The sequence below is a fragment of the Heteronotia binoei genome, chromosome 11 (genome assembly GCF_032191835.1).
Source record: "Heteronotia binoei isolate CCM8104 ecotype False Entrance Well chromosome 11, APGP_CSIRO_Hbin_v1, whole genome shotgun sequence".
In the NCBI taxonomy this organism is placed as follows: domain Eukaryota; kingdom Metazoa; phylum Chordata; class Lepidosauria; order Squamata; family Gekkonidae; genus Heteronotia; species Heteronotia binoei.
In genome coordinates, this window is record NC_083233.1 from 18,372,334 (window position 1) to 18,393,657 (window position 21,324).

Below are 21,324 nucleotides of genomic sequence, written 5' to 3' on the forward strand. Positions count from 1 at the left end.
GCTGACCTGGAAGGGTCTCTAAATGCAGCATCCTGCCTCTGAGGATAAAGCCAAGGTTATAGCTGGACCCTCTGAAAGAAGCAAGGTCTTCTGCTCCCCTCTGCTGGTTCAAGAAGAAAAGACACAGCCCGCACAAGAACCCCCTTGTCACAAGTGGACTCAAATGCATCAGCGATGCCATCTTAGTCACAGACAACACAAAACAGCAGATGGGAAGAAATGGACATTTGCTTGTTTATCCTGCCCCTTCGCCGCAAAGCGCAATCCCAGTTCCCCGTCCCTTCCAGTGCCGCTGCACAAATTTGCAGTCAGCCTGCCTTCTTGTGAAACCTGGCCACGGTAAGATCAGTTGATTAAACGAATCGGCTGAAGCCAGCTCAAACACAAAGCCTCAGAGCGAGTTCACGGAAGAACAGCAGTGCCTGGCCTCAGAAAATAAGTAGAACAGAAATGACTTTTGATAAAGTCAGTATAAAACAGTTGGCACATTAACTAGACCCCCCCACCCTTGGCCAAAGGGTGTCGGACCTGATGTAGCCAATCCCCCTGGAGCTTACAGTAGGCCCTGTAAGCTCATGGAGGATTGGCTACATCAGAGGGGTATGTGACCTAATATGCAAAGGAGTTCCTGCTACAAAAGAAGCCTTGGGCATAACTATTACATTATATTATTCTGGGCTTTCTTATCCTGCACCCTTCTCTCTCCCCCGCCCCCTATTAACTACTACGCTTCTAAGGAACATCTTGAGTTTCACCCCGGAAGCCAAGTTTTAATACGGTAAGCACCGTCTGTGTAATTTTTATTTACTATAAATTCAGTTTATCATGTTTCCGGCTGCATCCGCAAGTCTCAGTTACCCTCGGATGCTTAACTTAAAGAGAAGAAATGCTCGATTCTTAGGTCAACCAGGCATCCCATCAGACAGTAAAACACTTTTTAAAAACCGCTTGTTCCTAAGCGTAACGCCTTGAATTGGGTAGCTCAGGCTAACTTGATCTTGGAAGCTAAGCAGTGTTGGCCCTGGTTAGTACTTGGGTGGGAGACCACCAAGGAAATTGAAGGCTGTGACCGGGGCTTTTTTTGTAGCAGGAACTCCTTTGCATCTTAGGCCAGACACCCCTGATGCAGCCAGCCCTCCAAGAGCTTACCGTGGGCTCTGTAATAACAGCCCGTTAAGTCATGGGTGTCAAGCATGTGGCCTGGGGGCTGAATCAAACCCTCAGAGGGCTCCTATCAGGCCCCTGAGCAACTGGCTTTCGTCTGCTTCCTTCTCCCTCTCTCTTGCTTCCTTCTACGTAACAGCTTGCTTTGTAAGACTTGCTCAATTGCACAGGAGCTACAGAGCAAAGCCTCCCTTTCCTCAGTTGGCCCCAGGGAAGGAAGGAAAGAGCCAGAGCTTCCCTTTGCCCAGTTCCCATGGAAGAGATACAAAGAAAGCACCTTTAAGACCAACAAGTGCTAATGTTTTAAGTATTTTTTTTTAAGTACGTAATAATTGCATTTGTCTATATCCTTTATAAAGTTTATATCTCAGCTACCTGGCATTACTTTTTATACCATGCCTGGCCCAGCAAGGTCTCCTTTATGTCAGATCCGGCCTTCATAACAAAAAAGTTTGACACCCCTAGCTCTTGGGGGATTGGCTACATCAGGAACGGGTGACCTAATATGCAAAGGAGTTCTTGCTACAAAAAAAGCCCCTGGCTGTGACACAGAAGCGAGCAATGGCGTATCACCTCTGAATCTTGCTCTCCTTGAAAACACCACAAAACGACAAGCAAGACCGAGTACACTTTGGTGTCATTATTTACACAAGATTATTTCCTTTTAAATAATCCACCTCCCGCCCCAGACCCCAGTGGAACAGGGACAAAAGTTGATGGTTTGCGTGGGGAGAGAAAGCAAGAGAAAGTGTGTAAAGTGCCAGCAGCTCATAGTCAACTTCTGCAAACCCATATGCTTTGCGAGACGAGAGATGTTCAGCGGTGGTTTGCCCTTGCCTGACTCCGCATAGTGACCCTGGGCTTCCATGCTTGTCTGCCATCCAAATACTGACCAGAGTCAATCCTGCTTAGCTGCAGAGATTTGAGAAGATCAGACTAGCCTGGGCCATCCAGGGCATGGCGTATGTAGAGCACCACCATGAAACGTCCTTGCGTTACAACAAAGCTGGTGATTTGAACTGGTCCTTTAAAGCAGCAGTCCCCAACCCCCAGGCCATGGACCACTCCTGGTCCGTGACCTATTAGCACCCGGGCCGTGAGTTGTATAATTATTTCATTATATATTACAATGTAAAAATAACAATAATACATTGGATTTATATCCTACCCTCCACTCTGAATTTCAGAGTGGCTCACAATCTCCTTCACCTTCCTCCCCCATAATGACACCTTCTGAAGTGGATGGGGCTGAGGGAGCTCTCCCAGAAGCTGCCCTTTCAGGGACAACTCTGCGAGAGCTATGGCTGACCCAAGGCCATTCTAGCAGCTTCAAGTGGAGGAGTGGGGAATCAAACCCGGTTCTTCCAGATAAGAGTCCACGCACTTAACCACCACACCAAACTAATAGAAATAAAGGATCATCTCGAAACCATCCTCCGCTCCCCTCGCCCCCGTCCGTGGAAGAACCGTCTTCCACAGAACTGGTTCCTGGTGCCAAAAAGGTTGGGGAGCACCACTTTAAAAGAAACCTGAGCCAAACTCTAGGCACAACAATTAAGAAATATGAGAGAATACCTAAGCAAAGTGTTGAAAAATATATTTTATTCCTTTGGAACGGAAGTGACGATAGGTTCCAGTGATGACAGCTGAGGCGGCTGTCGTTTTCAGCCTCGCTACAAGAATGCTTGCTCTGCAATGCCAAAGGCAGATAATCTAGTACAGTTTAAAGAATATACATATAGGCACAGTACACACTTACATGTACCATTCTGTCCACCTGGTCTGTTTTGTGTTTCTTGAGCATTAAGTGTCATGATCACGCAGCTGACGTGCGCCACCTCTGCCAACCACAGCCCTTAACCATAATTTAAAACCCCGCTATATAACTTAAAATCACATATGTTAGGGGTGCAACTTTCCTCTTAATGGGATGAACTGACATTACACTCGGCTAAATAGACATTTCCACCAGGGTCTTTATATGAAGAACATCTGCAAAAATAGAAGCTTCAACTGGGGGGGGGGGGGAGAGAATGTGCTGTACGGAACTAGAAAACCACACACACAATGCCGAAGGGTTAATACCACGTTTTGAGTTAATGTATTTTAGAAAGCGCAGCAAGACAAAGAGGAGCACCCTTTAGCACGCTGGACAAATATCCAGATGTGTCAGACAGAGGAATTCCTAACGGAGCCAGGAGTTATGTACACAGAATGCTTTGGAAGCATACATGAAGAACTGCTGAACTGATTCTTCCCGTCACACTTGATCACGAAGGCGAGCCAGTCTTTGCGAGAGCTCATCCTGCGAAGGACAAAGGGGGGGAAAAAAGACACTCAGCGATCTGCTGCTAAAGGAATCTAAAAAGGTGAAGGTAGTCCCCTGTGCAAGCACCAGTCGTTTCTGACTCTGGGGTGACGTTGCTTTTACAACATTTTCACGGCAGACTTTTGAGGGGGTGGTTTGCCATGGCCTTCTCCAGTCCTCTACACTTTCCTCCCAGCAAGCTGGGTGCTCGTTTTACCGACCTCGGAAGGCTGGAAGGCTGAGTCAACCTCGAGCCGGCTACCTGAAACCAGCTTCCACCGGGATCGAACTCAGGTCGTGAGCAGTGCTTAGGACTGCAGTACTGTGCCATGGGGCTCTTCCTAAAGATCGCCAAGATTCCATCTCCCAGGGTTATCTCTTCTATTCCACAAAAAGCCGAAATGTGATCTTGCCAGTTTAAGATATCACTAAGCTTCTGTTTATTTCTGCTGCGACAGCTGCTCCTCTGGAATTTTTACCCCAACTTAAAGGTATAAGCACAACATGACCCAGCGCTGTGCATGCAAGATCCCGCAAGGTCCAAGGATCTTTGCTTCCAAGACAGAGTACGTCTGAACTGGACTGCTGGGTCTCAGAATCATTGGAAGGTGCACAATGACCACTGCCAGTGTTCCCTCTAAGCTGAGTTAGCGTGAGCTAGCTCACAATTTTTTAGCCTCCAGCTCACACATTTTTGTCTTAGCTCAGGAAGGATGACCCCAGAGCACACTCATTGCTGCAGCAGCCCACAGCTTTAATGCCAGCAGCTCACAAAGTAGAATTTTTGCTCACAAGACTCTGCAGCTAAGAGGGAACATAAGACAGAGGGAACGTCCAGTCATTAAAACCAAGAAAGAGGTAAGTAAATAGTTCAGCTCAGTCTTAGGAATGCACAAGAAATTGTCTTCCAAAGACTGGGCATTAAGATGCACTCCTCATACTTGGCATGTAAAGAACAAGCAATAGCTTTAGATGTGAGAAGAAGCTTCGGTTCTGCTAAATGTGCCAGACAGAAATGTGCTGAATGACTTTTTTTTTTTTGAAGGGACAGAACAGTAGAAGAATAGAACAGCATAAGAGGGCACCTTGTAATGGAATAGGATTGTAGTCTAGCGCAACTATCATCCTAGGTACTGCTCTGCTTTTATTTATTACTTATTCCATCCGTACTTTTAACTTAAAAACTTCCTTTCAATTCTTGCCATCTCTCTGGCCTCCCCTTGCTCTATTTCCCACTGATGAGAACTGATTGCCTCTTTGTTGTGGGTGTGAAAGTAGGAACAGGTTCCACAGTGGGGGGGGGGGGAACCCCTACAGTAAATATCTGATTTTTTTAACTGCCGAGAACTTTCAAAGATAATTTTACATCTTAAGGGCTATGTTGGAAGAAAAGGAAGGCTGGAGAATTAAACGGGCAATGAAAGATCTGTATAACCTCTTAAAATTCATATCTATATTGATGTTTCGTATATATACAAATACACACATATTCTAAAAATTAAAAATGAAGGGCACTGCGAGAAGGAATAAGGCAGCTTCTTCAAATATACCATCATCCCAACTCAACACTGAGCCAAATTATGTGCTAAAAAGGTAAAGGTAGGTGCAAGCACCAGTCATTTCCGACTCTGGGGTGATGTCGCATCACATTTTTACACTACACTTTTTTATGGGGTGGTTTGTCCTTCCTTCCCCAGTCATCTACACTTTCCCCCCAGCAAGCTGGGTACTCATTTTACCGACCTCGGAAGGATGGAAGGCCGAGTCAACCTGGAGCTGACTACCTGAACCCAGCTTCCGCCAGGATTGATCTCAAGTTGTGAGCAGAGAGCTCAGACTGCAGTACTGCAGCTTTACTACTCTGTGCCACGGGGCCCCTAATTATGTGCTAGCGGAAGGCAATATAGGTAAAGTTCCCCGGATGCCAGCCCACTTCTAAGTTTTCAATACTGCTACATTTTTTAATGATGCTACAGCATCATTAAACGAAAAGCTTACCTGTTCCGCGGAAGCAACACTCGTGCCGACAGAACCTGTCTGTCCTTGAGGTAGCTCCATATTCAAGTCAAGGCTGGAAGCCAAAAGAAGAGAAGCCAAGATTACTGCATGTGCAATCAAAAAAAAAACCCTGGACCCATCTCTTAGGTCCATGTTGCCACAAAACACATGCTGGAAACTGAACACATGAAGCTGCCTTACACTGAGGAAGACTGCAGATTTATGCTCCGCCCTTCTCTCTGAAAACAGACTCAGAGCAGCTTACAATCAACTATATCTTCTCTCCCCGCAACAGACACCCTGTGAGGTAGGTGGGGCTGAGAGAGTTTTTATACCTGCTGCCCTTTCAAGGAGAGCTATGGCTGACCCAAGGCCATTCCAGCAGGTGCAAGTGGAGGAGTGGGGAATCAAACCTAGTTCTTCCAGATAAGAGTCCGCGCACTTAACCACTACACCAAACTGACTCAGAACACCGGTCCCTCACAATCAGTCTGGCCTTTGAGCGGCACCAGCTCCCCAGGGTTTCAGCTGGAGGTCTCTCATATCAACTGACGCCCAGTCCTTGTAACGGGAGATGCTGGAGACTGAACCTGGGGCCCCCAACATGCAAGGCAGGTGCTTTGCCACAGAGCCAAAGCCTTTCCCTTTGAATTGCCCCCTTTCGCACGCTTACATCTCCTAATCCTCAGCGCATTCCCCCCAATGACACAAGCGTCATGCTCGACTCATGAAGGAGAATCATGAGACTCAAAGGGCTTAAGTCAGCGTGAGCGACGTGTGTGTCGCAGAACGTGCCCCCAGATCCTCTGCAAATATGTTGGGTGTTTCTCCACTCGCTTGTCTGCCAGGCGTGACAAATCCTACATGTGCTCTCTCAGACATATATGTAACTCCCAAGCTCCTGCCTGTACACATCCGGTTATACTTTACTAATTTCTTCAAAGCCTAATATGATTCAGGGAGAGCCTGTTTGATGTGGTGGTGAAGCGTGCAGACTCTTATCTGGGAGAAATGGGTTTGATTCCCCACTCCTCCACTTGCAGCTGCTGGAATGGCCTTGGGTCAGCCATAGCTCTGGCAGAGGTTGTCCTTGAAAGGGCAGCTGCTGTGAGAGCGCTTTCAGCCCCACCCTGTTGTGGGGGGAGTCTGTTGTGGAGAGAGAAGATATAGGACAGGGCCTACAACTCTCATCAGCCCCAGCCATTGGCCATGCTGGCTGGGGCTGATGGGAGTTGTAGGCAAAAAACATCTAGAGAGCTACTGTTGGCCACCCCTGATACAGGAGATTGTAAGCCGCTCTGAGTCTCTGATTCAGAGAGAAGGGCGGGGGGGGGGGGGATATAAATCTGCAGTCTTCTTCTTGAATGCCCTGCTAGGCCTGGATGTGGGAGAAGCAGATTTCACTTAAGGCCCCCTGGTGATCTCTCCACCCCAGCCTAACTCCTCCCCCCCTCAGGACCAAGATTAAAGTTACCAGCTGGCCAGAAGGAACATGCCCTTCCCTTGTATCAGGTTTAATAAGCAGAAGTGGACAGATTAAGCTTTTCTTGGCCTGGAGCTAAACAGCCACCCCAAATAACTGCTGCAGACCAAGCAGATATTCAGGAGACAGCTGAAGAGACCAGTTCAGGAGTTTGGAACCCAAGACAAGGAGGATCTTCTGCAGTGGGCACTGCCCACTTAATATCCCAGTGCCGTCTTAATACAGGTTCCATTGCTTTTTCTTTCCAAACCTTTCATGAGAAATTCTGCCTTCGTTTCAAATATGAATGACCCAACGGAGAGACTGGAAATGTCCTTGCAAAAATACAGCATAATATTTATATGAAGCTATTCCCATGCAGTCAAATGCCCGCACATTTGCTGAAGCAGGCAGAACAAGGGAGGACTGATAACGCTCGAGTACATCACTGGGCGTTTCTGCCATTACGATGCCTGAGGTTTCAACTTTTAAGTTTACGCTTACCCTGCTTCGTCAGCCATTTCTTGAAGAAGCAGATCCACTTGATTCTGGAGCAAAAAAGAAAAAAAAATACAGAGATGACCAAAACAGTTTATATTATAATACACGGCAGCAGAACAAATGAGAAAGACCATCCAAATTTAAAAACTTCAAGTACATTACCACTAGGGGGAGCAACAAGCGTATAAACCACCTCCACTTATGCAACTATTGCCTTAAATCCACTGGATCAGGATTTGGGATGTTTTTCCTGGCCTGGATCCAGTGAAACTTTTGCCTAAAGTGGCTTTGAGGCTGCATTTTCTCAAATCAGTAGACCAATGCTAAGCCACACCCAAAACTCGGGAAGACTTCTAGAAGCTAGGCCTTTTGGATCATACCAGCATTCTATGTGACCCGAGTGTATTACAAACACGCACATCGATTTGGCTGCATGGTATGGACAGGAAAGACAGTGTCTGTCCAAGCCGGTCTACCAAGAACCCCTCACCCACACCTCTAAACAATACAGAACTGAAGATTTTTCCAGTTCAGGGGTAGCCAAACCTGCTTAACGTAAGAGCCACATACAATAAACATCAGATGTTTGAGAGGCAAATAGATGGGGGGAAGGGAGGTAAAGGTGGAAAGAAAGCAACTTTAACTTTAAACATATTCTCTAAGCCACCAATGGGGTGGCAGGGGCTTGGAGAGCCACAGAATATATGTGAAAGAGCCACATGTGACTCACGAGCTGCTGTTTGCCCCCCGTTGTTCTAATTCAATGCAATCCTGCTAATATTCATGTTCCAGCCTCTAACTGGTTTCCTGGTCTGGATGCAGCTCCTCAAGTGGAAATGCACCTGGCAGATCTCGCTCCCAATGTCCTTACACTGGGGCCAGTCGCCCTGATCTGGACGGCCTGATTTCTTCATATCTCAGAAGCTAAGCAGAGTCAACATTTGGATGGAAGACCACCTAGAACAACTTTTGCAGAGGAAGAAGACGACTGCAGATTTATACCCCACCCTTCTCTCTGACTCAGAACAGCTTACAATCTCCTATACCTTCTCCCCCCACAACAGACACCCTGTGAGCTGGGTGGGGCTGAGAGAGCTCTCACAGCAGCTGCCCGTTCAAGGACAACTCCTGCAAGTACTATGGCTGACCCAAGGCCATTCCAGCAGGTGCAAGTGGAGGAGTGGGGAATCAAACCCGGTTCTCCCAGATAAGAGCTATGGCTGACCCAAGGCCATTCCAGCAGGTGCAAGTGGAGGAGTGGGGAATCAAACCCGGTTCTCCCAGATAAGAGTCCGCACACTTAACCACTACACCAAGCTGGCTCTCAATGGCAAACCAACTCTGCTTCTCATTTGCTTGACTCATGGTGATCTCATAGGGTTTTCAAGGCAAGGGACGAACAGAGGTGGTTTGCCATTGCCTGCCTCGGTGTAGTGACCTTGGACTTCCTTTGCTGGGTTGGCTGTAAGTTGGCTGCAACTCAATGGCACTTTACAAACACAAGCAGTGTTGGTGTCAAGGCCCTTGTTATTTTCTGTATCTCTTTGATGTAATCTGAGGAATGCATGCTTAGCCTGCTGGAGAAACTAAACTTAACTGCCTACCTCTTGGGAAAGCTGCCTGCCACTCAAGGCCACAGCTCCTATCTCAGGATGCCTTACAGAATGCTTTGTAGCGGCTTTGTAGCCACTAAGTTTAAACTGTCTTTGTGCCCTAAATTGGGGTGCGCTTGTAACGGCCACTGCAAGAGTATATAATCGATGCTATATACCAGTTTCGACACCGACTACGTGTCAAGTGTCACTGTATCCGGCCTTACAATAAATGCTTACCCAAATACATGGCGAGTCATAATTATTGAAGGAGAACCGGGACTTGACATAGCGTCCTGGTTAGTACTTGGATGGGAGACCACGAAGGAAGTCCAAGGTCACTACACCGAGGCAGGCAATGGCAAGCCACCTCTGTTCGTCCCTTGCCTCGAAAACCCTATGAGATCACCGTGAGTCGACTGTGTCTTGATGGCACTTCTACCACCAGGATCAGTCTCAAGTGCTGATAAGACAGGGAAGGAGGGCGCTGATCAGACCCCACAGCCTTTCGCGCCTGACCAGCTAGGGCAGTGCGAATTATTTTCCCCAAGCTGAATCCTGCGCTCTCTAAACTGGACCCTCTTACTAGTATAATGATGTAACTGTAAATAAAAAAGGTGATTTAGCTGTACCGTTTTGCTTTCAGACCAAAATCTGCTTTCTTTGGTAGCCAAGAAGAAGAGATTAGATTTATACCGCCCCCCGCCCCGGTTCATTGAACATATGAACATATATGAACATATGAAGCTGCCTTATACTGAATCAGACCCTCGGTCCATCAAAGTCAGTATTGTCTACTCAGACTGGCACCGGCTCTCCAGGGTCTCAAGCTGAGGCTTTTCACATCTATTTGCCTGGACCCTTTTAGTTGGAGATGGCGGGGATAGAACCTGGGATCTTCTGCTTCCCAAGCAGATGCTCTACCACTGAGCCACCATCCCTCCCCTAACTAGTATTGGCTTACAATCTCCTTCCCTTCCCCACAACAGGCATCCTGGGAGGCAGGTGGGGCTGAGAGAACTCTGAGAGAAATGCTCTTGAGAGGATCAGCTCTGAGAGAGTTATGACTGACCCAAGGTCACTCCGGCAGTTGCATGCGAAGGAGTGAGGAATCAAACCCGGTTCCCCCAGATAATAGTGGCTCTAGGAAAAAAGTGGAAGATTCCTTCCAAATCTGCCCAGACCTTTCTCTGAAAGTTCCTCACCGTGGCAACGATGGGTAATAACTGATAGGGAAAACAGCTCTTCGAGTCCTACGAGCCTCTGTTGATCTCACCTGTGGTGTTGTTAGCGTGGTGGTACTGCTCATCGTGTCTTCCATCTGCTGCGTCTGGACGTCTAAGGTTTCAAACTGCTGTTCAAATTTGTCCATCAAAGCAGAGATCTGCAGAGAAGGAAATGGTATCAAGGCAAGAGCACACAACCTCAGGGCCAAAGGCAAATTTGGAACTCACTGTATAAGTTTTACCTTTTCCAAGTTCATAGTTTTCAAGGTGGCATCCATAGATTTAACCACTCCAGCCATTGACTTTGTCACCTGGAAGACAACAAATATAGCAGCCACATCAAGAGGCGTGCAGTGGAGATCACTGATACATTGCTCACCTGCGTCAGGAAATCTGGAATATCTTTCTCTGCAGATATTGGTTTCAGTCACAATATGAACTGGCCACAGAAATTTGCAAGAAAACCTGTGGATCCGCCTTGCTATGCACAGTGCAAACTGATATTTTGGAAACCCGTGATCCTTACTAAAACCGCCAGCAAGCTGCTCACCTTGCCCATAGTTACTGCCGTCTGAACCCTCGCTGCCACAGCATCCACCCGAGCGCTCATGCGCAAGAAGTTGATCGCTTGGTTCTTCTGTCGGATTGCATTTTCGGCATGTATTCTTGCAACTTCCGTATTACCTTTCTGAATTGCCTTTTTTAAAAAAAGGAAAGAAAAAGGAAAGAAAGCAGAGCACATTTTTTTTTCTTACTTCTTTTGAGAATTATGTCCCAACAATTTCAAGCTTATAACCCTTATCTGCAGAAAATGAGGTAAGACACTTGGGTGAACATTTGCTAGGTCATTCTCTGAACTACACACAAAGCAGATTAGCGCTATGCTTTAAGGACACTCAAATGAGAGATCCCAGAAGACCTGGACGTCTTCTGAAGCCTTCTTCAAATGGTGGTTGAAAGACACACCAATCATCCAGCCTCATGACATATTATCTTCCAGAGACAGAATACCCATATTCAGGTTTGCAGGACATGGCTGCCCTGGAGACATATAGAAAGCCAGTTTGGTGTAGTGATTAAGTGTGCAGACTCTTATCTGGGAGAACTGGGTTTGATTCCCCACTCCTTCACTTGCAGCTGCTAGAATGGCCTTGGGGCAGCCATAGCTCTCATAGGAGTTGTCCTTGAAAGGGAAGCTGCTGTAAGAGCTCTCTCAGCCCCATCTACCTCACAGGGCATCTGTTGTTGAGGGGGGGGGGGGAAGGTAAAGGAGATTGTGACTGCTCTGAGACTGAGATTCAGAGATATAAATCCAATACCACCATCATCATGTATGGAAGCATATCTTGGCCAGAAACAAGTATACATGAGCTCTTCCAGTTTTTATGTACACTTCTAACATCCCGCTAGAAGATCCCAGTGACATGCGATCAAATGGAACAAACGGGATATAGACTTTGAATTAAAAAACCCTTTTGCTTACCTTCTTTATTTTAGCTTTTTCAAGCTTTTCTTCTTTATCACACTTTTTGGAATTTCTGTTCAATTCTTTGGCAGCAAATTTCAAGTTAAAGAGATGTTCTGCAACTCGAGTTAAGGAAGGTGTTCCAAATCCTCAAAACCGCATCAATGCCAGCAGCAAAGTCTGAAGAGGAACTCGCCGAAGCTCGAAAGCTTTCTCCAGATACTCAGGCACAATGTTCAGTAGTTTGACAGTTTGCTAATTATACAAAATTAAACTTCATTTACTTTGAACATGAACATATGAAGCTGCCTTATACTGAATCAGACCTTTGGTCCATCAAAGTCAGTATTGTCTTCTCAGACTGGCAGCGGCTCTCCAGGGTCTCAAGCTGAGGTTTTTCACACCCATTTGCCTGGACCCTTTTTTGGAGATGCCGGGGATTGAACCTGGGACCTTCTGCTTCCCAAGCAGATGCTCTACCACTGAGCCACCGTCCCTCCCCTTTGCCCTCCTACTTAGACTTATGGGTCAACCAACCAAAAAACACATAATACAAGCTTGAATTCCATTTTAAAAAATCTATTTCAGTCTTAAATCTAGAATAAAAGCACCTGCCTCTCTTACGTACAGCAAACAGAGTGAACCTCAGATACATGTGGTGGATCTGCTACAGGACAAAATGTGTTTGGAAGATGATATATAAAACTACTAAAGAGATTTGGGAGATAAAAGTTCCATTGGAATGAGAAGTCTTTGGCTTGAAGTATGCCAAAATATATTAAGAGTTATTTTTGCATTTGTTAACATATAGTGTGTGTATGTACCGTATTTTTCGGTCCATAAGGCGCTCCGGACCATAGGACGCACCTTCCTCCTGGGGGGCGATCCGCTGCCTCTGCCTCCGATCCCGGCGCTTCTCCCGCGCCTGCCTGCCTGGCTCCAGCTTCTTCCAGCAAGCACTGGGATCGCTCCACGCTGCCCCCACCGCAAACCCAGCGCTTCGCGAGCGCCGGCTGCGGAGGGGGCAGCGTGCTTCCTCCATGCCTGCCTGGCTCCACCTCTGACGTTTACAGCAAGCGCCAGGATCGCTCCCTCCGCCCTCCGATCCCGGCGCTTGCTTTAAGCATCAGAGCTGGAGCCAGGCAGGCACGGAGTAAGCACGCCGCCCCCTCCACAGCCGGCGCTCGCAAAGCGCTGGGTTTGCGGAGGGGGGGGGGGGTGATTCCTCTGTGCCTGGCTACAGCTTCTGCTGATAGCAAGGGCTGGGATCGGAGGCAGCCAAGCCTCCGATCCCAGCCCTTGCTATCAGCACAAGCTGAAGCCAGGCAGACAGGGACAGAGGAAGCACCCCCCCCCTCCGCAAACGCAGCGCTTCGCAAGCGCTGGCTGTGGAGGGGGCAGCGTGCTTTCTCCCTGCTTGCCTGCCTGGCTTCAGCGCTGATGCTTAAAGCAAGCGCTGGGATCGGAGGGCGGAGGGAGCGATCCTGGCACTTGCTGTAAGCGTCAGAGCTGGAGCCAGGCAGGCAGGGGTGGGAAGCGCTGGGACGGAGGCAGCGGATCACCCCCCCCCCCCCCCCGAGGAAGGTACGTATGGTACCTTCGCTCCGTAAGACGCACACACTTCCCCCCCCCACTTTTTTGGGAGGAAAAAGTGCGTCTTACGGTATTTACTTTAATTTTTAAACATAATATTCCAAAGCTAAAAATAAAAAAAAAATACAACAATAGGGATGGCTACAAGCATAAACAGCTTCAAGAGGGGATTGGATAAACATATGGAGCAGAGGTCTATCAGTAGCTATTAGACACAAGGTACAGACTGAACACTATGTCTGGGACAGTGATGCTCTTTATTCTAGGTGCTGGGGTGGGCAACAATGGGAGGACTTCTAGAGTCCTGGCCCTGCTAGTGAACCTCCTGACGGCACCTGGGTTTTGGCCACTGTGCGACAGAGTATTGGACTGGATGAGCTACTGGTCTGATCCAACATGGCTTCTTTTATGTTATTAAGTCTATAGATAAGCATCTAAAACCAGTGTCCAAATACCTAAAAATATTGCCATGTGCAAATGCCATCTACATGCTACAGTTTCAAATGTTGATAATGTTGTAATGGCCTCAATACACTGAATTACTGGAGGTGGGTATTTGTCTGGTGTGGTAGGGTTTGTTTTTTTTTTGGGGGGGGGGGTGTTGGCAACAGTAAGGACATGGAGGGTCCACTACTACCTCACTGGCCAATCAGTCATCCTCCAAGAAACAGGCCAATAGTCTAAAAGTACACAAGCACCCTCAAGGTAAGTGCATAGACTCATACAAATGTAATATAACAACTTCCTGCCAAAAAGACTGAATAACTGGACAGATCCAAAGTGTTCCCTCTAAGATGAGTTAGTGTGAGCGAGCACATAGATTTTTAGCTTTTAGCTCACACATTTTTGTCTTCGCTCAGGAAGGATGACCCCAGAGCACACTAATTTATGCAGTAGCTCACAACTTTAATGCCAGTAGCTCACAAAGCAGAATTTTTGCTCACAAGACTCTGCAGCTTAGAAGGATCACTGGTCCTAAGTATATCAGAATCATATCTTCTAAGTTACAAACCCAGCAGTTAGACACCTTGCTTAGTCCTTTACTAGAAAGGGGCTGAGGGGTCCAGCAAACCCTAAACTTGATTTTTTGCTAAATGTTGCAGCTTGAGATCCACAAAAACAACAGGTGTAAAGTTGAGGACTGTCCCATGGCAGCATAAGATGATACAGTTCCTTATTTCTCATTCATTTCTGAGATTTTGAATATTGTACAGATGGGGGATCGGATGGCCAAAACAACACCTACTAAGCATTTACAACACTAACAGTGCAGCCCTAAGAACACTTTCCTGAGAGTAAGTCCCACTGAGCAGACTCCGGTAGAATTCTGAGTAGACCTACTTAAGAGTGGACTGCAGATATGATAAGCTATTCAATGAGGAAGTTATAACAGCTGGGACAGAAACTGGATACCGAGATATAGCTTTTTTAAAAATACAGAAAGATGAATTTATCTAGTTAAAAGGCTTTCACTAAAATAAATGTTCCAGTAAACGCAAGGTTAAATTTCAGTTTCCTTTTTTGTAATGTACAAGTTGCTGATTCATTCTAATACTTCAGAATTAGCTCCAAGGCCCAGGTCTAACACTTGTTCTCAATGGAACCACTGCCAAACTGTGGATCGTCCCTGTGAACTCTTTGTCCAAGCGGCTCAGGGTATATGTTTCTGTACTTCATTTTACTCTCAAAACATCCCTACATGGTAGGCTATGCTAGAGCAGTGGTGGCGAACCTATGGCATGGGTGCCAGAGGCAGCACTCGGAGCCCTCTCTGTGGGCATGCACGCTCCCTCCCCGCCCCCACCCTGCGCACGAGGCTCTGGAGTCGTTTCTCATTGGAGCTCCTCCTTCCCCCAAATCTCCAAGTATTTCCCAATCCAAACCTGGCAACCCTAACTGGGCCTCCTTCAGAGAGACAACAGGACACTCCAACCTTTTTGAACTTGTGGGCACCTTTGGAATTCTGATGTGTGTGTGGGGGGGGGTGCAACCATAATGCAGCAGAGGAAAATTCCTTGCAGGTGTTCCTGCAGTTTTAAGGAGGGGGTTAGATGGGACCCACTAGGGCAGGGGTGGCCAAACTTGCTTAACATAAGAGTCACATAGAATAAATGTCAGATGTGTGAGAGCCACCGGAGACGAACTGCGAGAAGGAAGGAAAATAGGTGGGGAGGGAGAGAGAGAGGTGGAAAGAAAGCAACTTGAACTTTAAATGCATTCTCCAAGCCACTGGCTGGCTTGGCTTGAAGAAGTGGTTTAAAGAGACAAATGCCTTCTCTGGTGGGAGCTTCAAGAGCCACACGATGTGTTGAAAAAGCCACATGGGGCTCCTGAGCCACAGTTTGGCCACCCGTGCACTAGAGAGATGGGTATAAAGCAGCTTCATGTTTTCATGTGGTCAAGACCTGGTTGCGTTTCATATTTCAAAACTGCTGTGGCACGGTCCAAGTCGAAGGGAAGAAGAGAGCATGGGTGTGTGGGGTTTGGGGGGGGGGGAGGAAGGAGAGATCAGGACCTTGAATCAAGCACTTTTTTAAAAGGGATGTGGGTTTATTACAGGAAATGCTGAATCCCACTAATCTGGCAGAAACAGCGGCCGGGATTGCCTCTGGAAGAGTGGAAAGGGAGGAACTGCAGGCTTCCTTGCTTTCAAATACAATGCTTCTGAAAGCAGTATCTGAGCAGAGCTCTTTCAAGCTACAGGGACCATAAGGCCAATTGTTGATAAGCTGTTTTTGAACTGTTGCACTGCTGCTCTGGTTTTCCAGAGCATCCTTGACAAGTGTTTGTCCAGCCGCTGCTTAAAGACTGCCAGTGAGGGGTTGATTGCACTGTTGAACAACTCTTACTGTTAAAAAGTTCTTCCTATGCCAGTCCTCTCCTTTGCTGCCAGCAGGAACAGCTCCCTGCCCTCCTCTAAGTAGCAGCCCTTCTAATACTTCTAAAGAGCAATCATGTCTCCCCCCCCTTCAACCTCCTCTTCTCAAGACTGAATATCCCCAAGTCCCTTAGCCTTTCCTCATTGGGCTTGCTCTCCATGGTTACTTGGAAGTAATCTACAGTGAGCACTGTGGCACCTACTCTCTACACATGCACAGGATTGCAGTTTTAATTTAAAGAAAGAAGATGATATTGGATTTATATCCCACCCTTCACTCTGACTCTCAGGGCCTCAGAGCAGCTCACAATCTCCTTTATATTCCTCCCCCACAACAGACACCCTGTAAGGTAGGTGGGGCTGAGAGAAGCTCTCCCAGAAGCTGCCCTTTCAAGGACAGCTCTGTGATAGCTATGGCTGACCCAAGGCCATTCCAGCAGTTAAAAGTGGAGGAGTGGGGAATCAAACCCGGTTCTCCCAGATAAAAGTCCATACACTTAACCTCTACACCAAACTGGCCCTCCTTTAACACATCAGACTTTTTAGTTAATACAGTTCAGACCATCCCTGAACTTTTCAAGGGTAGCCATGCTGGTCCATAGTAGATTCAAGCCCAGGAACATCTTAGAGACCAACAAGATTTGGGGGAGGGGGCACAAGCTTTCCAGCATTAGAGCTCCCTCGATTAGATAAAAGGAGCTTTGACTCTCAAAAATCTTGCTCTCTAAGGTGCTGCTGGACTCAGATTTAGCCATATAAATCAGTGGACTCCTTTCATCAACTTAATTTATTAACTAACATCATGTATCCCCTGCCTTCTTCCCCCAAAAGGAAGGTTGGTTTGACACACTCTCCCCTTCTCTTTTATCTTCACAACGAACCTATGAGGCGGGTTAACTCAGAGTATATTACTGGTCCAAGGTTTCCCAGCAAACTACCAGGGCAGAGTGGGCATAGGAATCAGGACCTCCCAGATCTGATTTGGACACCCTAACCACCAGCTCCTACTAAACACACTATATTTTAATGTATTCTTTTTTCCTAATGACAAACTAGAATGATGTTTATAATACATGTTACATGTTCAAAATTAAATTAGGTGGACAGGAACACCTCTGGGAAAGGCATATTCTCAGTTCAACCCAGACTTGCAAGCAGAGCAATGAACAGCTTCCATTTATTGCCTTATGACACTCTCACCATCATTCTCCCATTCTGACATGTTACTATTTTGTTGGTTTCCTAAGCAAATGCTATGCAGACCAAATATTCTTTCAGTTTGTTAATTTCACTATGAGTTGTTTTTTCTAAACTAAAACCTCAATATTCAGGTTAAATTGCCGTGTTGGCACTTCGCAATAAATAAGTGGGTTTTGGGTTGCAGTTTGGGCACTCGGTCTCTAAAAGGTTCACCATCACTGCCCTAGAGCGATTAGCCCAATGAGCTTCATAGCAGAATGGTGATTCGCACCCAGGGCTCTACCTGAAATATGCTCTCACCTCACTGAATGCTCAAGGAGGAAGGCCACACCTTTCACATCAGTCAGAGCTTCCAAGTCATCTCAGCTTCAAGGAAGATGTACTGCAGCAACCCTGAAAGGTTTCCAAACCTTAGATGAAAGGGGAGGAAGACAGCAATTTAACCAGTAACTACCACCGGCCTTTAGTTCTAGTGGAGAGTATAGTGGAGTGGAGTGGTGTGGTGGAGAGTTTAGCAAGTCAGGGAAGTTCTATGACAAACAAGATGGGGAAGACTTAGCCCTGAATTCCAGCTATAAATGCTCTTCTGAATTAAAATTCCCCCCAAGAAGAAATCTAGCACAACACAGAGAAAGCTTCTAGCCCGCCCTTTGCTTCCTGAGCTGTTTTCTATTTGCGGGGAGTTTCCAACACAGATGAGTATTCTGAAATGGGATCCTTCATGTGCAGCCTGTAATGACACAGTCCATTCTCTCACCTCATTCTTCTGCATTCATGAGTCAAACCAAAAGCAGAAAAACCAGTGGAAAGAAACAGTTTCTATAGTCAATTCCAACTAGGACTGGTCAAAAAGACCTATTGTGGCTGCAAGTTGTAAAAGAGATCTCTATATAAGGTCATGAAAATTGTTATCCAAAAAATTATAGACAGTTTTCAGGGTAAATATTCAAGGAACATATAGCATAGCTTCTGTGGCCATACATAAAATAGGAAAAAGCTAAATAATAAATGGGTCATTTATATTTTAAATTAGCCTTCCTCCCCACTTCAACTGAAATCACCTTGAGCTGAATAAATCCACTCTACAGTAAAACTAAAAAGGTAAAGGTAGCCCCCTGTGCAAGCACCAGTCATTTCCAACTCTGGGGTGATATCACATCACAACATTTTTATGGCAGACTTTTTATGGGGTGGTTTGCCATTGCCTTCCCCAGTCATCTACACTTCCCCCCCAGCAAGCTGGGTACAGTAAAACTACCAGCTAGCTTTTCCCCTAAAGCCTAAAGGATACAAAGCTTAAAAATTTTACTTGTTCTCTCAGATCACACTTACCAGAAGTGCATCACTTTCAACACCCAAAAAGGCAGGCTGAGAACAAAACAAGCCAGCCTGGAAACTGTTGTAAAATTCAGGACACTTCCTACTTAATAGGAACAGTGCGAGAGTACAGAGCTCTTAAGTCAGCTTGTCCTGTAGCCTTTCAATGAAACAGCAGAAAGAGTACATTCGACAACTGAAACAGAAGGAAGAAGTGATTCTATTTTCCTTGACAGGACAAGATTTCAGAGAGACAGAAAGAAAACTACATCCACCGCGAGAAACCAAATTTTTAAAAAGGGGGGTGGGTGGAGGTGATATCATGCAGCATCACCGAAGTCATCCACAGGCAAAACCGAGTGACAGATGTTAGGAAGACTGAGCCCTATCGGTGTCTAGTGCAGGCCTGGGTTACTCTGCAATTCTATGCAGAATTACTCCAATCCAAACTCACTGATTTCAATTGGCTTTGATCAGAGTAATTCTGCATGGGATGCCCTGTTTAGTTTGAGAGAGCAGAACTTCAGTTCTGAAACAGGAGGCTGTGGAAAAATGAGGACTCCCAAAGGGATCCCTGCCCTCTCTAGCTATATTTGGAGTTATTTGAAGTAACACTAATAATCTAGCAGTACCTTCAGGAGCTATAAACCTTCACGGCTTAGAGCCACACCGTCAATCCCATTAAATGTTCTCCTTAACAGTTATACAACAAGGGAGACAAATTGATGCAAGAGATACAAAGACCGCACTACCACCAATTATTAATGCAATCTCCCAGTGCTTATATTGCAGGCACACACATCAATGACTGGGATTTTTCATGTACCATTTCTACAACTTGTTTTCCTCTAGATTCCCACAACCAAAGTTCACGCTTCATGCACTTACAAAGTGGACTCTAGTCCAGCAGATATCATGCCTCTACAACACTTGACACTTATACAATGTTTTGCATCTTCAAGGCCCGCCACATTATCTTGCTTTAACCATCAGAACAGATACACCAGCTAGGGCAGTACAGACACCACACACCCCAAACACTGCACACATGGGGGGGAGGGGGGGAGGAAATAAGAAGCCATGTTGGATCAGGCCAATGGCCCATCCAGTCCAACACTCTGTGTCACATAGTGGCCAAAAAACCCAAGTGCCATCAGGAGGTCCATCAGTGACGCCAGGGCTACTGGAAGCCCTCTCACTGTGTCCCCCTAAGGACCAAGAATACAGAGTATCACTGCCCCAGATAGAGGGTTCCAACAATACACTGTGGCTAATAGCCATCGATGGACCTCTGCTCCATAAGCTTATCTAATCCCCTCTTGAAGCTTGTTATGCTTGCAGCCGCAACCACCTCCTGTGGCAGTGAATTCCACAAGTTAATCACCCTTTGGGTGAAGAAGTACTTCCTTTTATCCATTCTAACCTGACTGCTCAGCAATTTCATTGAATGTCCACACACTGTGAGAAAGGGAGAAAAGTCCTTCTTTCTCTGTCTTCTCTGTCCCATGCATAATCTTGTAAACCTCTATCATATCACCCCTCAGTCAACGTTTCTCCAATGCTCACACTTGAGTAGAATGTCTTGCCGAAGGCAACCTAGCAAGTTGTTGGTGGAAATAACCTTTGAGCCAGGGACTTCCTGGACCCCACCTCTTAGCTACTGTACATCAGTTCATTTCATTCTTTTAAGGCTCTGAGAAGCCACAAGTTTTGTGGGGACACTTATAGTAATCAAACCCCCAAGGAAGGCTTCCAGGGCCACACCCCCCCTCAACAAGCTCCACCTTCTGCTGCCACTCACAGCAACACACAATCCAACAGGTGAGGACCCAGAAGGAGACCCTCCGTCAGCCATGACTCCCACCCACAGCAAAAGGGGAAGGGGCTACTCCGAGACAACGCCCACACAGTCAGCGCCCACCAATCAAGAGCTCCCCCAAGCGCCGGAATCCAACAGGTAAGTCCCGCCCCCTCCCTGTCATTCACGGGCGAGGGGTGGGGCTTAGGCGCCCTCGAGCGCCACAGCCCCCAATCAGGAACGTTCCTCTGTCTCCCGCAACCCCCGAAAGGATACTCTCCATCGCTGACATGGCGGCGGCTATGGAGGCACCTCAGAGGCCCGGCGATGATGGCTCTTGAGCTCGCGAGGGCAGCCGCTGCCCAGACTCCGGTCTTGTTTGTGAGCACTCACTTCCTGCTTCCTCCTTCTCTTTCTCCTCCTCCTCCGCCCCTCCATCCTGTCACGCGCGGAAGGCGGAGCTCGGCAACGGAGAGCTGTGTTGGTGACTCAAGGGCGCATGCGCCTGCGGGCGCTGCGGGCTCCCAATCACAGCGCGGCTTTTCAGGCGAGCGGGAGAAGTGCACAAAAGCGCAGGCGTAAAACTCTCATTTCCTCCCTTTTCGCTCGGCGGGTTGTTTATTTAAAAGGCTGCCCCTGCAGGATGTCAGGGGTAACTGCACGGGGTTGTTTGGAAAAGGGGGGGTCGCCGGCTTCGCAAAATGAGGGTAGCTGAACGAGGAGTCACAAAAGCTTCTTCCCAGAATTAAACTTTGATTGTCTTAAAGGTGCTACTGGACTCTTTGTTCTCTGTTGCTTCAGAACAACACGGCTACCCACTGG

General features: G+C 47.0%; 1 protein-coding gene across 1 annotated transcript; it reads right to left on the minus strand.

The window, feature by feature from the left end:
* Positions 1-2,746: 2,746 nt before the first annotated feature.
* Positions 2,747-21,034, minus strand: CHMP1B (charged multivesicular body protein 1B). The gene is made up of 8 exons (XM_060249039.1): positions 20,779-21,034; positions 11,735-11,832; positions 10,802-10,948; positions 10,494-10,562; positions 10,302-10,409; positions 7,437-7,480; positions 5,471-5,543; positions 2,747-3,469 (listed from the first exon to the last, which is right to left on the minus strand). The coding sequence occupies exons 1-8, from the start codon at positions 20,792-20,794 to the stop codon at positions 3,425-3,427; spliced, it is 600 nt and encodes a 199-aa protein (XP_060105022.1). The 5' UTR covers positions 20,795-21,034; the 3' UTR covers positions 2,747-3,424.
* Between the last annotated feature and the right edge of the window lie 290 nt (positions 21,035-21,324).